This window comes from Cryptomeria japonica, chromosome 11 (assembly GCF_030272615.1).
Source record: "Cryptomeria japonica chromosome 11, Sugi_1.0, whole genome shotgun sequence".
In the NCBI taxonomy this organism is placed as follows: domain Eukaryota; kingdom Viridiplantae; phylum Streptophyta; class Pinopsida; order Cupressales; family Cupressaceae; genus Cryptomeria; species Cryptomeria japonica.
The window spans coordinates 510,629,552-510,649,188 of NC_081415.1; the positions used below are offsets into that span (position 1 = coordinate 510,629,552).

Below are 19,637 nucleotides of genomic sequence, written 5' to 3' on the forward strand. Positions count from 1 at the left end.
TTTTGGTACACAGGAAAATAAGCTGCAACAATTTCTTACCTTAAAGAAATAGAGTATGAACTCTTTTGGGATTCTATATAAATGGTTGTCCCTTTTTATGGATAAGTGGATGGTTGGTTTGATCTTGCAGTGCCTAAGAATGGGGAAGCAAGAGATTGATAGGTAAAGTTAGTAAGTTGATTTGGAGATCGCTAAAAATATGGGGTTGTGATAAGTCAAACTTGGTCTTCTAAAACATCAATTTAATCAAGCAATATAGTGATAGGGAAAGGAAAAACCTTTTCGTATAACTCTTGTGCTAAGTATAGTCAATCCCATCGTACATTAGATTAGAAGATTTATCCGCAATAAAGTTTTACATTTAGAATGTTATTTCCAAATATTTTGATTGTTAGATGTGGAAGTTGTTTATTATCTACATCCATGCATTCCATTTGTTCCTTGCTGTTATTGACAAGGCTAAGCATGTAAGAAAGAGCTAGATACTGATTTTGATAACACGTGACAATGTTTACCCCTCTTTACTATGCTATAGGTGCATTAATATTTTATGAATAAGTATAACTTATAACAACAATGGAGTGTCACTAGATCACAACAAGGGCTTACCTCTGAGGTCTATTGCCCGCCCTTTTCAAATTTACAATGGTGAATTTCATGAACAGCCTCCTATAGTTCTTGCGCCCTAAATTGCATCCAATATTTCCACATCTAGCACTTAGGAACCTCCCAACAAGCATGTGAAACTGTGGTTTGATCTCCTCTTCCAATCCAGTTTGACTCGTTTGCTTGCATTTTAATGGTTTTCTTGCCCTCAATCTGTCCCAAAATTGCAATTTATGGAAGATTATGGGTTTGGTGCTTCCTTTGCACGCCAGTTTCCTCATGGCCTGCTACTATTTTAATTAGAATAAGGGATTTCAAGCCCTCTTAATGATATGGACACCTTTCTCCTTTATCCACACCCTTTTCTTGCATACCAAGGTGATGCCCATTAAATTGGGGCTGCCTCCTTGGCTAGGTCACTAGTATAAATGCCATGACCCAGCTCTCTTTTAATCTTTTCTTTTCTTTATTTCTTTATTTCTTTTATATTTCTCTTTCATTTTTTTGTTTTTATTTATTTTGATTTTGATTTTCTGTCTTTTATTTTTTAATTTGTTTGTAGCATAATTTTCAACCAACCTTCTAGAGTGATGTAATTGACTTTTGGTCAAAAACATTACTGTTAGTCGGTGGGGATATTTGCAGTCGGGTGGTGTATCTAGGCCCTAGGGCGACTTGACGTTCTAGTTACAAAAGGCGGGGTTAAAAGCTTAAGGACTATTCTTGGGATTAGTCAGGTGGTCTATTTGGGGTGACTTCACCTCCTAGTTACTAGGTCTTCTTTTGTTGCACCCTTGGCACCTGCAAAACCATTCCAATTCTAATATACACACATCACTGCGAAATGTCTATACCTGGTTAGTCCAAAACGTATATCCATATTGTAAACATAAATAACACCAATCAACCCATAACTTTCAATTTCTCGACAACTATAATAATTAACAATTAAAGAGCTAAATCTAAAGAATCAATCGTGAAATCTATACAACATCCAAAATGTCAAGCATGATAGTAGTTTCAAAGTTAGGGCTTCCAGCTTAGTCCAAATTATATTGGAACCTTAGGCATTTAACACAAAAGAAAGTATAAGGTTTGTGGGATGTGACAATGTTGTTTATAACTTTGGCTATGATGGATGCAAGGAAAGGCAGGTTTTATTGCCCATATTTTCCAAGGAAGAATGATGTTATTCATATATTAAATGATAGCCATTGGTTTCCATAATTTGATTTCAAGGTTATTTGGGAGAGAATCACCATCTTCTATATGTTTGCTAACTTTATATAGCCTTTCTTTTATTTATTTATTTATTTTATTTTTAGACTGCAGGAATCAGGTATAGCACCCCCCTATAAACTGCAGTGCACCGGGTAAACTTTTTAACGTGACTGGCGACGCTGGCGCGACACCTCCTCCGGTACCACGTGGCTTGGGGGAGACTAGACCTTGTGACCTCGTGCTTTACCACTAGAAGCTCTCGCCAATCGAGCTAGGCCCCCAGCCCTTTATACAGCCTTTCTTGTAGCAAGTATGCTAGTTGCAATTTAAGACATTTGATATTTCTTCTCATTTGGTTGATAGAATTTGGTCCATGTTTGAGTTGCCTTGAATCAGTCCAGCTCCTAGGAGCTATATGGAAGATGACACTGCAGATTATTAGAATCCAGTTGTGTTATATGCTGAAGCAATGTTAAACAATGATAAAAAATGGTATATAACTTTCCAAGAGTGGCAAATGAAAGATAATATAACTGGAACAAAATCTTTATTAATTTGTGTGTTTTGTACGAGTTATACTATTGAAGATTTATGGTTGTCTGTCTTCCACTAGATACATTTCTCTTCTTATATTTGACACTTCTTATGTACTATATGTATACATAATCATACAATGCTGTGAAGGCTAAACAAACATTATGGAAGATTAAAAAAGTCACTCTTCCATGTGTCTCTCTTCACTTTTTGATGGTTAGATTGCACTGTGCTAAAATGTAATGGCCAAATTTGGAGTCATGGACCCTAGTAGGGACAAAGTAAAACTATCAGCATTCTACAGTACCATGCATTGTGAGTTGGCATTAGTGGTTGAAATAAAGGTATATGGATCCTTGACAAAATCAATGACAAAGTCTGCTTAAAGTAAAGCACACAGTTGAAGGGTGCCATGCGTAACCTGCCTTTATTGCATTTTGTCAGTGAAAGCATGTGTGCAGTTTGTGGCAAAGATCGAACAATATGATCTTGGAGGTAGTTGTGCAGTACTGCAGACCATAAAACATGAATTGGCATTACCACAGGTTATGAGAATAGGCTTGCTGGTATAATTGGAGCTGTATTTAGAGAATCTATTTAGATAAATGAGAGCTACATTCATGCTGTACAATTCTTAGGTTAAAAATAGTCTTTTCTTGAGACATGATCACTACAATTATTTGATTAAGTTTTGTATCGACTTTAAAGGGCCATGGATTAATTCTATGGATTACATGCATTTTCTTCTATATAGCTAAGCAAATTTGCATAGTTGCAAATTTTTCACTTGTATAGTCATCCAAGATTAAGGGTTTATTTTGCTCCATACTAGCTCTAGTTTAATGTTTTCATGAAAAGAAAAAAATGTATGCATTACTTACAGAAAAAGGATATACAAGAGATCAATGACAAGCAACACACGGGAAATGGGTAGGTCTTTCTACATTTTTTTTGTTAGTCTTTGTGCTGGCATACAAGTTTGATCAAGATTAATTTTTTGTAGGTTATGGCAGCATCAGGGGTTTACCGTTGTCCCCATCGTGCAGAAATTCAAAGTGTTGCACTTTCTAATGCTTCTTGTGAGTATTAGATTTTGTCCAAGGAACATATTTTGCTTGGTTTGATAAGATTCATTTTAAAACAAGTCTCATGTCCATAAACTGTTTACTAAGTGCAACCATGTAACTATCTCTTATATGGAATGCTTGTAAGGAGCAACTGACCAAACATTTGGTATTTTTTCTGTTTTTATTTTTAAACCCAATAGAAAATGGGTCTTATGTTACATAAGCAACAGTCTAAGTGCAAAGAAAGATCATCACAAAGTATTACCCTCTCTTTCTACCCAGGCATAAAGGTTAAGTGCCTGGCTAGGTTTCAATATAGGTAGAAATAATACATACTTTAAATGCATTGCTCAAGTTTTGCCACATCACCCGAAAAATATGAAAATTTGAAATTATGTAAGTCTTTCCTGAAACGTTCAAAATATAAAATTCACCCTAGGAGTAGCAATTGTCACAAAAAACCCAACCTCAATGATAGCAGAGCCTACAATAGATGTACTTGAGGTACCTGGGGCTTAATGTTAATCAAATATTTAATCCTGGTTCCAAGGAATATGAAGCCTGAGTGCTGTGGCTTTGTTTTAAGGATGAGGTTGTGTCTATTGCAGTTACTTATTGAACAGGCCATATCGAGTGTTTTAAAAGTTGTGGAACCAAAGTTCGAAAGTCTAACAAAATAGTCTATGTTTGGGTATGTGATTATTGTGGGAGGTGATGTTATAAGGAAGTTAGTTTCCTTTTGAACATCTAGATAGAGCCAGATGTAATATCTAAAGTCTCTAGAGCTACTAGTATATTTCTGTATAATGGATTCATGTTTTGTTGTTGTTTCATCCTGTTTTAACTTCCTGAGCATGCACTTGTTTGCTTTGCTGCCCACTATAAATCTGTAATTACAGACTGGGCTATGTCATACTAAATATGCTTATCTGTCGTATTTAATGTGATGTATCATATTGCTGCTTCAATATTTTCATCTCTTGATTTACGCTACAAAATAACACTGCATCATCACAACATGCATGTAGTTACAAGATTCCTTTGGAATTTGGCTCCATGGGGTCTTGATCACCCTTCTCTGTCCAACCTTCTTTGGATTTTGAATTTGATGAATTTGAGGAAGTTACCTTCTCACTCACTGCCTGATACCTCAAATTAGTGATACATTGCTGGTCTTTATTTGCAATGGAGATTATGTTCTTTTTTGAGTTTTGGCTGGTTTTGGTTACTCCCAACCAATCTTGATCCCCTGCCCCAAATTAGACTCATACAACTGAGATATCCAAATGCCAAGGCTGACAGGCCACTTGGCATTTTGTGCACTAAGTCGGCCCTAGAAGGGATCCGACCTAGCTACACAACAACAATGTCCCCTCTTTGGAAATAGAGACATGGAAAAGACCTCTAGCCTATTCTCGAATGTTGTAGGCTAAAGGCTAAAGCAAGGGAAATAATTAATCATAGTTGAACTACTCACAGAATTCTCAGCGAGTTTTTAAAAACTCACCGAGTTTTGACTAGTTTTTCCACTAAAATCTCGCTGTGTTTTTGGTGAGTTTTTCCAAAAAGCTTGGTGATTTGATTTTGTGGCAAAACCTCAATTGCATTAAAAAAAGGCCCAAATTTGCAACTTGCCATCACTACCCGTCAAAGCCATTGTGGTTTCCACTCCCAAACCCCCACTAGTTATTGGGATATCTTGTCATATAAGAAATTTGATTACAATGAGGGGGCCTAGGAGTGGAGACCAAAATCGAGAACTTAGATAACTAATTTTATCACTATCATAATATCATTGATCAATGATGAAATATCATACTATCAATATCCAACATTCAAATGTGATTATTAGAAATTTAGAACCTTTCCCAAAGTTTTAACTAGACTAGGGAAGAGGAAGATGTAAAATGTTGTAGCATGCAATTTATGAATTATGCTGAATCATGATGATGATGTTCAAAAGCAATGAGCATAAATTGATAATAGTTGTCAGCTAACTATTGTTGTCGGGAATAATCATTATGTTATGTTGTCGTCGGTAATTGTGGGTTACGACAGTCAGTTAGTCTTCCCGAAGGGCAGTTGGACGTGACGGTTGGTCGCATCCCTTCGGGTAGTATATATTGCATACCTTTCCTTCGAAGTAGGATAATCATAGTCGTATCTGGGTGTGATGTTATAAGCACTTGATGTACATGGACTATTGAATTAATACAGAGACTGGTTCTTTAATATATTTCCATTATGTTTTGTGCATTTACTTTCTGCATTTAATCGTTTACCTGTATGTGGCAACATTTGGTGCCGTTGCCTAGACATACTTAGGAAAGGAAGGAGCGTATAGCGTACGGACACGATGGGCCTAACTGTCGGTGAAATTAATCGAGAGGCCGATGACGCACAAACGGAACTCTACGACGGAGAGGACACTGTAACGAGGGAATTCTCAATCCCGCTTCAGGCGGCCATCGAGACCTACGTCAAAAGAGAGGGCACTGAGGCTGAAGTCCCAACAAGTGCCGTGTGGACCGCACTGGAAGTTAGCCCCGTAGTAAATCGGTTGATGAACCTCCTCCCTCGGTTGCTTGCACAGGCATCACTGGCACAGGGAACCCGCTTGGAGGAGATTGCCCATGAGGAGCGACACCAATAGGTCCTCCAATAGTACGAAGAAAACAATCGTCGTGGGGAAGCAGAGCGTGATGGCAAGAGGCGAGGGGGAAATTGAACGTCGAACCTCCGAGAGGAATAAAGCAATACTGTAATAATCCCGGCACAATGTGACATAAATTGTGGCCGAAAGGGAAATTAATAAAAGTTTTTTGTTTTGTGTACATGGTGTGTGCTTGCTATGTACGGAAATGATTTATGCCCAATATACTAAATAAGGACAAAAATAAAAAAAGATATAAAGTGACGAATGGGAAGTGGCACAAAGAGTGTTGAATCTCAGACAACAGATAGAACGAAGGCGTAGGGTAAGGCAACTTGTCGAGGGATGACCGACTGAGGGGTTGCTCGAAGAGAACCCAAGAGGTGTCATGGAGGTTGTGGAGGCAGAGATCGACGGAGAGAATTATACTCTCTACACTGTCGTAGGGTTGCCCAAAGGGAACCTAGAAGGAGTCACTGAGGGTGCCGAAGGAGAACTCTACAGTTCGCCAGAATACCACCGTAGGGTAAGAAGTCGTGAAGAGTTGGTGGAACAAACAAGGTGAAGTCTAACCCTGATCGATGCTACTAGAGACCTAAAGAACTTGTCCATTTTGGAGGACAACCGGAGGGAGACGACCGAAGGTGACGGTACGGCCAAAGGTGCCGGGGGAGCACAAGGGTACCGTACGGGAGGCAATTTGTTCGGTTCGGGGTCAGCAACCTTCTCCGGAGAACCCACGAGAGGAGGGTCAGGTGCAGGAGGCAGAGGCGGAGGATCACCAGGTACAAGCACAAAAGGCACTAGAGGAGCGAGACCCAGTGGTGGGATGGCAAGTAAGCAGAAGCTGCCGAAGTTCAATGGCGACGGGAAGGAAGATCCCGTCCGCCATTGCCGCCCTTGCGAAACTATATGGTCAGCAAACGGTGTTATTGACCAGGACGAATGGGTAACACAATTTCCAGCAACCTTAAGGGGAGTGGCCATCGACTGGTACTCCGATACGGATAAGGCCAAAGTTGGCACATGGCCCAACCTGAAGAAGGAGTTCGAGATAGAGTTCCGCCTCCTCAGAGACGACAATGAAATAGTAGCCAAAATCTATGGCACAAAGTAGAACAAGAACGAGACGGTCCGAGCCTATAGTCGACAGCTCAAGGAACTGTTGGGGAAAATGAAGAGTCAACCAACAGATGGGTTGAAAAAGAGATGGTTCGTGGAGGGATTGAAACACTCCCTCCGGAAGAAGATGAAAATTGTTCCACCAACCTCGTACGAAGATGCATATAATAGAACGTGATGGATCTCGAGAGCGAGACCAAGACATCCAAGAAGAAAAAGAAGAAGGATAGCTCGTCCGAGGATGATGACTCTTCCGAGGGAAGCAGCAGCGATGGCGAGTCCGACAAAAAGGTGCAAGCCCTGCAGAAGGACATGCTGAGGATGATTAAAGAGCTGAAGGTTATGAAGGGAGGTCTGAGCAAGACCGACGAAGGGGAGTTTTGGTGCACGGAATGTAAGACGGATGGCCACACGAAAGGCTCCTGCCCAAAGAAGGCCTATTGTGATATATGCCAATTGATGGGGCATCCCACCAGGGAGTGCCCCTGTAACATGAAAACACGAAACCAACAAGTATTGCTTACGCAGGAACAACCAACTACATCGGGTGGTACTGACAGCTCCCAGGCGAACGACAATGCAACATCGGGAGGCTACCGAGATAACCGGTGGGGAGGACGAAACAACAATAACAACAATAACAATACAAGGAGCCGGATCCAATATGACTCCAAAGGCCGACCGATGATACAATGCAAAGCGTGTAGCCAGTGGGGGCACTTCACCCGAGACTGCTCGAAGGGAGAGGCCACACAATATTTGTGCAAATGGTGCGGACCGGGAGACCACGAAGACGCCACCTGCCCGAAGTCCGGCGTCAACTTGCTCAATATCGAGGAAACCAAAGAAGAGGATTTGCTGGCCGTAACCCGCGCCTAAACCAGACAAGCAACATGCCCAGACCCGGAGATAGAGAAGCGAAGGGTATGGGAAGTACGGGAAGAAATTGAGAAAGAGATACAAGAGAGGGCGAAAGCAAAGGGTATGGCGGGTACTTCCAGCCGATCGGAGGCGGAGGAGGCTATAATAAATCAAATTTTAAAACTGGAGGTGCCTGTGAAGGTACACGACCTCCTCCAGACGATGCCTCAATTACGAATGACATTGCTGAATAATATCTCGCAACCACGCACCAATACCAATCACCGCACGGATGTTCGTGGGGGGTCTGCAATAGACCCCAGGCTGTTGGTAGTTAACACTGGAAGGAACCCGACCATTGTGGAGATGGGTATCCTTGGCACCATTCTAACCGATACCATTGTCGATTGTGGATCGGGAGTGAATGTTCTTCTAGAAGAAACCTGGTGGAAGCTGGGGAAGCCTACATTGTGGCCATCTACATTCAATCTGTTGGGAGTAGATCAACATGGAATCAAACCCATCGGGACACTGATGGGCCAACAAGTTACCATCGGGGTGCAACCCTTCATACTGGACTTCGTGGTAATCCCACTAAAGAAAAAAGGGTATGATGTGATCTTAGGGAGAGGGTGGCTAGTGGCAGCCAAGGCCACCCACAACTGGAAGAAGAACACTTTGTCTATGGAGAATGGAGGAAGGAAGTTCATCATAGACCTCGGGACGCAGTTGGTTAGTGAGGAACATGCATCATCTTCGAAATCAGAGGGTGAAGGAGAAGGTGACCTGAGGGATGAAGGACGGGGCTGCATGGAGCCCAACGATGAAGGGATTCTCAAACTAGGAGAGTGCTCCGAGGATGAGACGGGGTCATTGAATGGGCTCTTCCATTGGCAGATGGAGGATCACGAAATGTTCCAAAGCTACAGACTCGAAGTAGAGGAACCAGAGCAAGTAATAGAGGAGGTGTACCTGTTGGAATACAGAGAATATTGGAAGGGAGACGCCCCAAACCTCGGTGACGTAGATAATCCCGAGATCATTCGTGTCGACAATGATTGGAACCCTGTGTGGAAGGCCGTAGCCTTCAAAATCTTTCTTCTTCTTCTTCTTCTTATGTACGGGAAGGAGATCGTGGTCCTTGTAGAATTTATGGTTCTAGGTCTTCGGATGGCCATTGAAAATAGACTTGCCATCAATGGGTCCAAATTGAAACCCTACCACGAGAAGCGCACAGGGGACCCGAGAGGTTGGAAGGACACTCGAGAGTTTGGAGGGGGACCCGAGAGGATGGAAGGGGACTCGAGAGGCCGGGCAGGCGACTTGAGAGGCACCGGACCAAAGCGGGAGAGTCTCGGGCGAGGCAAACCGAGAAGGATGAAGGGTGATCCCAGAGGCACGGGACCCGAGCCGAAGACTCTCTAGACAATTAGATTAGGAAAATAAATTGAAAAAAAAAAAAAATTGAAATGAAAAATGAATAAATATATATTTTTTGCAAGTGTTGGTGGGATCATCGTATGGTGGAACCACCATGGGAGACCACCGTGCGATGGGACACCATACGGTGGAACCACCACGGTCGACCACCGTGCGGTGGGACACCGTATGGCGCACCACCATGCGGTGGGACACCGTACGACGCACCACCGTGCGATGGGACACCGTATGGTTCACCACTGTGCGGTGGGATACCGTATGGTTCACCACCGTGCGGTGGGACATTGGCCTCTGAGAGCGGAACTCGACGGGTATTCATCCACTGTACGACCTTCCCAGCCACCGTACGATAGACCAATCACCGTATGACACCAAGCTTCGGGTGACCCCAGTCGCTGTACGACTCAGCCACCGTACGGGTTCACTCCACCGTACGACAAACCACTCCATCGTACGACAAATAACCTCAGAGAAGTCATGGTAAGTGTTTGGGTTGTTCCGTACTGTGAGAAAGAAGCCTGAAGCTAAGCATTGGCGGGTAAGCCATAAGCCGTAGAGGGAGACGGATTTGGAGGTTGCGAACAAACAGAGTTTGAAGGAAGGCATTGCAAGAACGCGAAGTCGTACGACACCAGGGAGTTATTCAGTTCAGTTATCAGCCTTTGGGGAGTGGGATGGAGGATTTGAGGCGTCTCCTAGCCTTTGTGCTAGGGGGTTGTGGCCACTTCCAGGCATGAATGGTATGCTTTGAGGAACTCAAAGTATGTCTCGGTTGGACGTGAGGTTGCCTTGGTGGATGCACAAAGGGCTCGGGAGGAGTTGACCACCAGGTTGGAGGTAGTAGTAGCGTGAGACTTAGCTCAGCGTACCTAGGAGTTGGATGTCAAGAGGGCAATGCGGGTCGCTATCGAGGACAAATTGGCTAGGGAGACAGTATCATTTGAGTAGCAGTTGGTGGAGCCTGAGACTAAAAAGCGTGTTTTGTCGACAAGTTTGGTTTAGGCATAGGAGGACTGTGATGTCAAGGAAAAAAAAACTCCTTGCGGAAGCAATAATGGTGAAATCCGCACTTGAGCATCGGGTGGTAGTAGAAAAGGGTTTTCAAGCGAGGACGCAACAGGTGTATGAGTTCCGGGCTTGACTGACGTCAGCAGTTCCTGCAGTTCTATACCTTGATTCTGTTTAATTTATGAACATCATCTCTATTTTGTATTAAGCTGTCCGGAGACGACTTCTTTTCTTGGGGGGGATGATGTTGTCCAAAATAATCATTATGTTATGTTGTTGTCGGTAATTGTGGGTTACGACAGTCAGTTAGTCTTCCCGAAGGGCAGTTGGACGTGACGGTTGGTGGCAACCCTTCGGGTAGTATATATTGCATACCTTTCGTTCGAAGTAGGATCATCATAGTCGTATCTGGGTGTGATGTTATAAGCACTTGATGTACATCGACTGTTGAATTAATACAGAGACTGGTTCTATAATATATTTCCATTATGTTTTGTGCATTTACTTTCTGCATTTAATCGTTTACCCGTATGTGGCAAACAATTATTATATTAGGATTCCACATGAGGATGCAATTTTGTACTTGATTTACATTCAAATCAATCAAATTTAATAGAAAACTCTTTTGTACTCATTGGATACATATTGTCGTTGAATTTTGCAAAAAAAAAGTGTTTCTAATTAAATTTAAGCAAATTTTTTAAGTTGCTGAGTTTTTGCCAAGTCGTATTTTTTGGGCTTGCTGAGTCCTAGTTTTTCAATAATGCATCAGACACGATCTTATGTAATGAGATGTCAATGAAGTTTAATTGAAATTTTGAAATCCAATTATTACTTTCTATGATATGAGAATTGGAGCATTTCTATTCCTTTTTGGTCTGCTCCTACCAACTAGAAGTGTGGTGGCCAAATAGTTAACTTGCGTAGGCTTCACCAAGTATCTTCTATAAGTACAGATCCACTATTAATAATTGTTTTTTTCAAGTTCTTTAAGAGAATCTTCATATGTACTATTATTGGCATCCTTACCAAATTCATAGTAAGGAGCATGGCATTAATGACTTGGTCACTTGACAATGGAGGTTTGATTGCATAGTCCTTATTATTCACACTTTCATGCTCTATATGTGCAGTAGGTGTGTTGTCTGATCCCTCTCAGGTATAGTATTTGGATACAACATTCCTATGTTTGGGATTACTTTATAATAAATGTCTTGCAATAATTTAATCTCTCTCTACCAGTTCATTATTGTACCTTCATGTTCATTTGGGTGGTTCCATACATTTTCAATGGCATGCTCCACATTGTCTCTTGCTTTGTGTAGTCTTTTTTCTTTGCTGCATAGGGCTTTGCTTGGGCCCCTGTTACTGTCATTATTTCTTCATTTTGTTTACCTCAATCATGTTGACGTTTACACTCAATTATTGCTTCGGACATCCAGTGTCATCATAATCTCTAGCTCTCTACCATTTGTAAAGTAGTATCGTATTGCCCTAACTTCTCGTGCAGTCCCTTGTGTTGTGTTGTAATCACATACGCCCCATTGCGAATGGGGAACCCCACTTTTTTTGCTCCTTAGGTTAGTTGTTTGCTTAGTTTTAGCTTGGCAATAGTTTTAGTTTTTAGCCTTTGTTTGTGAGAAGGGTTTTTGTCTTGTTAGCCCGAAAGGAGTGTGTTGATCAGTCCTTGAAATGACTTAGAGTGCAAAGTTCGCTCTTAGGGTGTGATCCAATCAGGAATTCAAGTTTTGAGTTTGGAATCAATGATTGAGCATCAGGATTGACAATTAGTGTCAAAGGGTGAGATTGTGGGAGATTGTAGAAGTTGTCAAAGGTTTGTCAATGTTGTAAATGTTGCAAAATGCTGTCAAAATTGTGAAAATTGCAAAAAATGTTGCAAAAGAGGTGTCAAGGACAAGTTGTTAAGGAATTGGGATTTTTGAAATATCAATTGTGGAAAATGATGAAGTTCAATGCTTGGACAAGGAAAAATCCTTGTTCTGACATTGACAAGAGGGGAAAATAGAATTTTTTTTGTAAAATCCTTAGTCAAAAATGTAAAATTCAAGTTCAAATCCTTGTGAGAAGTGTGAAATTTTAAAATTAAAATTCAAAAGAAAACTCTCAATGTGGATTTGCAAATTAAAGATCATTTTTCATTAGAAAATCCACAAGATTCACTTGAAATTTCTTCACAAAATATTTTGTCCATGCATACCTAGGATTAGCGCTCCACATTCCTTGCACTTCTCACTTTAGTGCTTGTAAGTTCATGTGCAACCTTGCTCATTGTTTGGAATTCCATGTTAGAGTGTTTCTAGCACCCCATAGTCCAGGATGCCTTGTCTCTAGTGCCTAGGTGTCTTGGATAAATTCTTGCAAGTTTGCCTTAGTTGAAATAATTCCTGGTTTGGTTGAAGGAGCGCTCAAGGAGGTTCTTGATTACATGTTGATAGCACCTTTCAATCTGGACCTATAGTCTAGAACTTACTCCTCCTAGCGCCCACTTATCCAATCAATTCAAGGATTAGCTCGCCCCCTTTGTCCACGTTTACCTCTTAATGCCGCAAAGGGAGTTTTTAATGCTAGGTCGACCTTCATGATGGAGATTTAAAACTTAAAAGAAATAAAACAATGCATTTATAGTAGACCTAGTTGAAGAAAGGTTAATTTCAAATGTGCGAGTGCTATAAAGGAGAGGTCTAGACCTCATTTCAAATCATCAATTGCAATCCATTCAATGCGACATGAGGAGCAGACTTCACAGCGAACTGGAGGAGCAGATTTTGAAAGCTATTTTTATCAGGTTGTGATGTGAATTAAGGGCCGATTCAACATTTTTTGAAGCGAATTATTCAGTCAGACCTGTAGCGAACTTTAGGAGACTTTGGAAGTCATTATGTCCAGCAAATTAGGTGCGAATTGCAGACCTTGGAGGTTATTTATACCTGAATTACATTAGTGTTGAGGCGATTTTTTCCAGCAGTCCTTTACCCCCTTGCATATGCACCCGGTGTAGTCCTTAATTACCTTGAAATTCCGCCCTTCCTGGTCCTTCTCCAATGTGGATTTGCACTCAATTTTGTCCCTTCCATCCCTTCAAACCTGCCTTAATAGTTCTTGTGCATGTAAGCGGTGCACCTATTAGTCCTTGGAGTAGTGAAAATCCCACCATGAGATGCATATCAATAAGATAAATCAGCTGTGCAGGGCAGAGATTTATTTGATTTGTTTGCAGTCAGATATGCTTGGAGAGAATGAGTGCCTACCTATATATATATGCATCCAATGCAATAAAATCCAATGAGCAAAAGCTGGCCGACCTGGTTTGAATGAGGAAATTTCAAATTTAAAAAAACAAAATAAATGATTTCAGCTTGCTGACCTTGAAACGGCTTGAAATGATTGTAAACTATAAGCTAGTCGACTCCTTTATCAAGTTGTGAGTTGTTTGCAAGCGCATATAAAAGAGAGATTCAATGAAATATTTCATCAAATCAAATGCAATTCAAAGGAATTCAATAAGCAGAGCAGAAAAGTGCGAATTCCGGCAGAAAGGTCAACAAGTTGAAAGCATAATTCAAGCCTGATTAGGAGCAGAGGGTGCGAACTCCAGCAGACATGTATGAATTCAATGAAAAATGAAATCAGATTCAACACTAAAGAAGGCGAATTTAGATGAGAAAATCTGATTACAGGACGAATTCAGTCACTACCAAACGAATTCCAGCTGATGGGAAGCATAAATCAGACCAGAACTCATACATTTCCACACCTGAAAATGCATTTCCAGATTTGGATTATCACTTCCAAAGCTCCTAAGTGTCATTTCTAGGTTTTGAAGGGTTTTGTGAAGTGAATTTTGGGAATTATCTTGCCTTTTTCTTACTTAGGGTTTCATTCATAATCAAGATTTAAATGTTTTCTTTGTCTTTTTCAGGTTTGATGCAAGCAATGAGGTGCATGGATTGTGGAATGAGGGACTTCACCACATGGAGGAACTGAAACAATGCTATGAGGAGGAATAAGGCTCAAGTTTGAGAAAAGATGAAGATGCAACTTGGATGACAATATTTGCAAGCATATCAAGATGAACAATTTCAAGAGGAATTGAATGGTGAATCCAAGAGGAGGACGTTACACAATGATGACAAGGCAAGAAATTCCAAAGGATGAGACCTTTCAAGGCAACGTCAAGATTCACACTTCATTGAGACGCTCAAGAAGATCAAGGCATGCAAGGAGGTGTTTCAAGACATCGTTTTATCATGAATGAAGACTCTATAACGACCTTGGATTTCCTTTGGAAATCCAAAATCAAAGGAAGGAACTCATCAACATGGAGGATTGCTCAAAGCTCAGGTTCGAAGGAAGCAATTGAACAATGCAAAGGAGGAAAACCACGTGGAAGGACATTACAACTTCTACAAGGGGATCAAAGACATCGAAGACATTGCAACACGAAGGATTGAATTACATCACAGAGAATCCCAAGATAACATCGAGACAAGGTTTATGCTTCAAGGGGGAGATGTCAAATCAAAAACTACATCAGGGAATCCAAGTCCAAGGAAAGGAATTTCAAGATCAAAGAGTGTCAAGGAGGGAAGTAATTTGAGATTCCGCAGTTTACGATGGAAATGTGTCCCAAAGAGGAGGATTCCCAAACATGAAGATAGTAAAGTTAAATGTGATCAAGGATAGAAGATAGTTTCAGAAGAGTTAATCGAAGTTAGAAACTTGATCAAGATGATGCAATTTCGGAATATGAATCATCACAATTAGTCAAAGGCTTGAAAATGTTGATTATCAGGAGATATCTACGCTGAGGTGGTACTTGATCATCATCAACCAATCAAGTGATGCCATGTCGACATGTCCAAGTTCAATGAACCTGACTCATCAACAACTATACATGTGGAAGGTACTAAATTCAATGTAAAAACTTCTATTTTCTCATTGGTTCTTCACCTAAAGGATGTGCATTCAAAGCAATGTAATTTTCTCTTTGGGGGACATTAAATGAATGTTGGTGGTATTTATAACTACCCCAATTAGGGTTTTCTTAGCCTTATCTTGGTCGTCGATTTCAAATCAATCCTAGCCCTTCATATGTAATTCAAGCTCTATATAAGGCTTTGCCTTCTTATTTGTAAAGGTTAATAGTTGATAGTAGGAATAGATTTAGAGTAGAGTAGGAGGAGGAGACCAGGAATCGTTGCCAAGGCTATGGTGGAATTAATACATATGATTTCATTGAAGATGTGGTGGATTTTTTGTGTTGTTTCAATATGTTGCATGATTTCTACTTCTCAAGGTAGATTAAGATTTGTTTACATGGAGTTGATTAGTTGAATGGAATATCTTATTGTTGATTAATGGTGAAGCCTATATGTTCATACCATTTGTGATTTATTGATTGCAAATTGCAGTGCATGGTTAGTTTGAACTTAATTGAAAGCTTAACTTTAATTGTTCTATGCTCATTGTTCATGGTGTTGATGTGTATAACTGATATGAAAATCATTTGCATACCCTTAGGAGATTGCACCATCTTTGTGTAGTTGTTTCCTCATGGCAAAGCAAAGCTTGGTTTGGTTTCACTAAGTCATCAATCATTTCTTGCATTGTTAGGTCTTAGATTAGATTTCCTATCCCTTTACCCCTTTTAATATTTCTTTGTTTGAGAAGTTAAGTGTTCCACATTCCAACTAAACGCAAGCCCCTTTGTGATAATCAGCAAAACACATCAATTCACAAGTGTATCCATTATTAAAGTCAATTCTTTACATCGTAAACCTTGGGGTTGCCTTGTTTGTTCACGAAGCTTAGCATTTAAGGTCTCCTTGTTCAAGAGATGATAGAATACTTAGTATTTTATTCTGTGTTTGAGGTGTCATAAAAAAGACATCAATAGAATTGGCACTAGAAGGAGGGTGGGGATGAATGTATGAACAGTTGAATGTGTGAATGCCAAAGCCTATCAATTCAAGTGGAGAATCATCAGGTGGAGTAATTATCTTAAGATTTCTTTCACCCTCCTCTACGCTCCCCAATATAATTACTACAAGAAGGAAGGTGAGAAAGTTGGATCATCAACCGGATTTGCAAAAGAAAGGAGGTCGTTCGTGTTCAAATCTATTGCAGGCTGGAACCAAAATGATCTTTTAAAAGCAAAAATTGAGATATGCTAGATCTGTTATATGTTGAAAATCCAAAAAAATAAAAAATCAGAAAATCCCCCAAAAAATAGATTTCTCAATGAATGAGCAGAAGTCCCATGTTTCTTGTGGCCAAGATAAACCTCAAGTTGATATTCTTCTGCTTGGGTAGACTTTGAATAAACAGTTGCATCCACGAAGTTTATCTCAATTTGCGTTCCTAGGAAGATGTAGAATTCATGAGACTACCAGGCATGGTGAGTTGAAGTGTTTAACATTTTTGTCAAGGATAGAGTTTGCGTTACAAAAGAAGATTTCCTTTTCAAAAATACATGAACTGGTAGCGTTTGCAAGGGCGGAACCAAAAGTTTCAAATGGTGAAGGTGATTTTTTTTATGAAATTCAAGGAAATTCTCAAGAATTAGTTAAGCTTTGAGGACTTATGCGTGTAACATATTTTGCTATCTTGTTGGTGTAGGATACGTAATGCATCTCACTCATAATTCATATGCTTATCATGTAAGGATGCCATTAAGCAACTCAAGTGTCAATTGGGATTGTTGGAACAATTGAGTATGTGCAATGAGGAACTACCATAGGGAGTGCTATGAAGATAACCTCCAACAAATCAGCTTGGTATCAAAAGAAGGAAGTGTTACCACATCATCTGACAGTGAGGATGGCTTATTACAAGAGGGTAGCACAATTGAGCTTGGTGATGAATGCATCGCAGTTGAGGACAACTTTGCGTACCTTTTACCAAAAGGAGAATGTGTTAGCAAAATAGTTGTAGGTGATGATCAAGGTTTGGAAGTGTTGAAGCAAGAAGATCATCAAGTTATAATGAAAGAGAAACATCAAGAAATTGAGAACTTAGCAAAAGGCATAAGCAACTTGAAGGATTGTCGTGATTCATTTTCACATGATGCTTCATCAATCAGGAAGAATGGAATGACTCAAATCGATTATAAGAAGAGGAAAAAATAATTGATGAACATCTAGTTGTTCAACAAGGAGAAGATTCAAACAATAGGATGGGAGCGGCTGGAGAGGCAGGAATAGTGGGAACGACTGGAGCGATTGGTTTGAATTCGAATGGAGCTGGAGTGGGAATATCGGGTGATGAAGGTTCTAGAGGTTCCCACGTGATTTCCACCACGGGAGAAACAAAATCTAAAGCTTCTGATGGCAGTCTCAACGGGTTTTGGGATGGGGGCACCTTGCTGGTACCACCAAAAGAAAAAGCTGACTTTTCTGTTTTACCTTGTGGCGGGGAGGGTCCCAGAAAGTCTGTGGAGAATCTTAGGAAATCGGGATCTCTGGACTGCAATAGAAAATGGTCTACTTTATTTGGGTCAAACCTCAAAAGCAAGGCTATTGTGCCCGCTCCCGATAAAGTGGAGCCGGAGTCTGGTTCTTGTTCCATTTCTATTCCAGATTGTATCGTAGAAAGGAATATGGCTAATCTGGCCTCTATCCTGGTTGGCAAGTTTATTGGCCCTCGACCTAATATTGAAGCTGTTAGAGATTGGGTGTCCCGTAAATGGAAGAGAGAGGGTCAGATTGATGTGGTAACCATGTTTAATGATTTTTTCTCCTTTTCCTTTGCCTATGAGGAGGACATTCGATCTGTCTTAGTGGGTGGTCCTTGGATGTTAGGCAAATCATCGTTGGCTCTCAAGAAATGGGAACTAGGCTTTAACCCGAAGGAATGGGAATGTAATGAGGCCCCTATTTGGGTGCGGCTACCAAGTCTGCCTATGGACTTCTAGGGCGAATAAATCTTTTCTGGGATTGCTGCATGCTTTGGTGAGCTCCTTTCAGTTGACCCAATGACCTCTGCGAAGAGGCGTCTGGTGTATGCTAGAATTTGTGTGAATGTTAAACAATCTGCTAATTTGTCGAAGGAGATTGACCTCTTCTCTAAACTGGGCAGATGGGTTCATAAAGTTGAGTATGAATCTATTCCCTTTGCTTGTTTCCATTATAAAAAAGTTGGTCATTGGGCCAAGGAATGCCCTTCTAAGCCTATGCCTAAGAGGACCTGGAAGAAGAAAAATGAGACAAAGGGGGTGTATTTGGTGGAGTCCCTGTCCTTGGATCCCACTCCATGTATGGATGGAATGAATAATATCCCGTGTGTTCAGGATGGTCCAGATCCAAATCTTTCAAACTTGGATCCCTTGAATGAGGGGGGGGGGATGCAGGGGGAAGTTTGAAGCTTGAGGAGATTTCTAATGGGGATAAGTTTGTGATGGAGGTTCATAGGGTAAAGGATCCTTCCATCCACCTTGTTGTTGAAGTTGGGAATTTATCGGATTCAAACATTACCGATGATGTGACCCAGGATGATGATAATCCAAATCCATTTATTGAGGTAAAAACTAAGCACAAAAAAAGGAACTCCCCAAATGGTCATTTATTAACACCGGTTTCTAGTGGTGTTAAGACTAGAAACAAACAAATGGCGGATTGTGGGTCTGATTTGAGGGCAGTGGGGAGGCCTCCCAATGCGATTAGCAGAGACAAGCATAGTCGGGCTTCCATTGCTGATGGAGTCCAGAGAACACTACAGGACATGGGGATTGGTTCCACCCATCCAGTCAAATGAAAGTCGTTTCATGGAATATTAGGGGATTGAATCATCCCCACAAACATGATCTTCTATCCAAACTGGTTAGAGATCACAAGCCGGATATATTTCTTGTTCAAGAAACCAAAATGCCTGGTTGTAGAGTGGAAAAGATCAAATTGGCTTTTTGTGGAGAGTGCGAAACTCATTGTGCTGATGCTGATGGGGCTTCTGGTGGTATTGCCACTTTGTGGAATCCTAGACGACTTTTGGGTAAGGTTGTCTTTACCTCTCCTAATCACATTGCCACTAGATTTACTAGTCTATCTGATGGATCGTCTTGGATCATCTCTCTTATCTATGCCCCAAATGAAAAAAATGCTAGAAAAATG

The 19,637-nt window shown here is 40.9% G+C and overlaps 1 protein-coding gene across 5 annotated transcripts in view; it reads left to right on the forward strand.

Moving 5' to 3' along the window:
- Nucleotides 1-19,637, forward strand: part of LOC131034701 (uncharacterized) — a 234,047-nt gene that overhangs the window by 88,609 nt on the left and 125,801 nt on the right. For 3 of the 5 annotated variants that reach the window (XR_009103870.2, XM_057966307.2, XM_057966382.2), the window contains exon 4: nucleotides 3,365-3,440. The exons of the other annotated variants lie outside the window; for them this stretch is intronic. Coding sequence is in view for 2 of the 3 variants with exons in the window: in XM_057966307.2 (XP_057822290.1) it covers nucleotides 3,365-3,440 (76 nt within the window). In the remaining variant the exon portion in view is untranslated. The remainder of the gene's footprint in view (nucleotides 1-3,364; nucleotides 3,441-19,637) is intronic. 5 annotated transcript variants of the gene reach the window in all.